The following is a 693-nucleotide window of genomic DNA, read 5'->3' as shown; positions in this document are numbered from 1 at the left end:
GGAAGCTGCCTGAAATCCCCGTCCAGGACCAGAGCTCCCTGGTCAGAAGGAAGAATTTTGCCGAGGAACCCTCTCGTCACCAGCTTTGTTGCAGTTTTAAATTCTGCCTCAGGGATGGTATTTTAAAATCCTGCACATGGAAAAAAAACCTTTCTACATCTTCTTCTTAGTTACAGCTAGAAAGGGTGATGGAGAGAAGGCCCAACCCAGCGGGGCGGTGATGTCCAGCACTGGACGCCCAACAACCAAACCTGGTCCCAGGGGTTGGGTCACAGGAGTGTCTGCGTCCTCGGGCCCGGGCTTGCCGCAGGTTCTGCAAGTGGCCCTTGGCCACTGTGTCCAATTTTCCTCTCTGGCTTTCCAGTGCTTTACCTCTCTGCCCGGATTTTGTATCTCAGCACAAAGTAGGCAATGAGACGCAGGGAGATGAAGAAAATCCCCAGGACGATGAAGTCCAGGTAGAGCTTGGCGTTCTCCACGTCCAGCTCTCTGAGAATGGCTTTCGACTTCTGGAAGTGGCACGTTTCGTCGATGTCACAGTGCAGGTCCTCCCGGTCGAGGCCATAGATGGAGAGGATGACCCCTTCGAACCCATATCTGAGGAAGGAAGTGCCAGCGTGAGGAGGGCTCAGGAGCCCTCACCCCTGCCTCTGCCCACGTCTGTGGAGGGTAAGGTCCCACCACCATCCCCCC

General features: G+C 55.3%; 1 protein-coding gene across 1 annotated transcript in view; it reads right to left on the bottom strand.

The window, feature by feature from the left end:
• Nucleotides 1-368: 368 nt before the first annotated feature.
• The window catches only part of ABCG1 (ATP binding cassette subfamily G member 1), a gene marked incomplete at its 3' end in the record, with an annotated part of 51,457 nt that continues 51,132 nt past the window's right edge, over nt 369-693 (bottom strand). Inside the window, exon 10 of the mRNA XM_079705301.1 lies at nt 369-597. Coding sequence (XP_079561427.1) covers nt 369-597 — 229 coding nt within the window. The remainder of the gene's footprint in view (nt 598-693) is intronic.

Source organism: Hyperoodon ampullatus (assembly GCF_949752795.1).
Source record: "Hyperoodon ampullatus genome assembly, chromosome: 5".
Taxonomy (NCBI): Eukaryota; Metazoa; Chordata; class Mammalia; order Artiodactyla; family Ziphiidae; genus Hyperoodon; species Hyperoodon ampullatus.
Note: the sequence above shows the minus strand (reverse complement) of the source record. Positions and strands in the feature narration are given on the sequence as shown.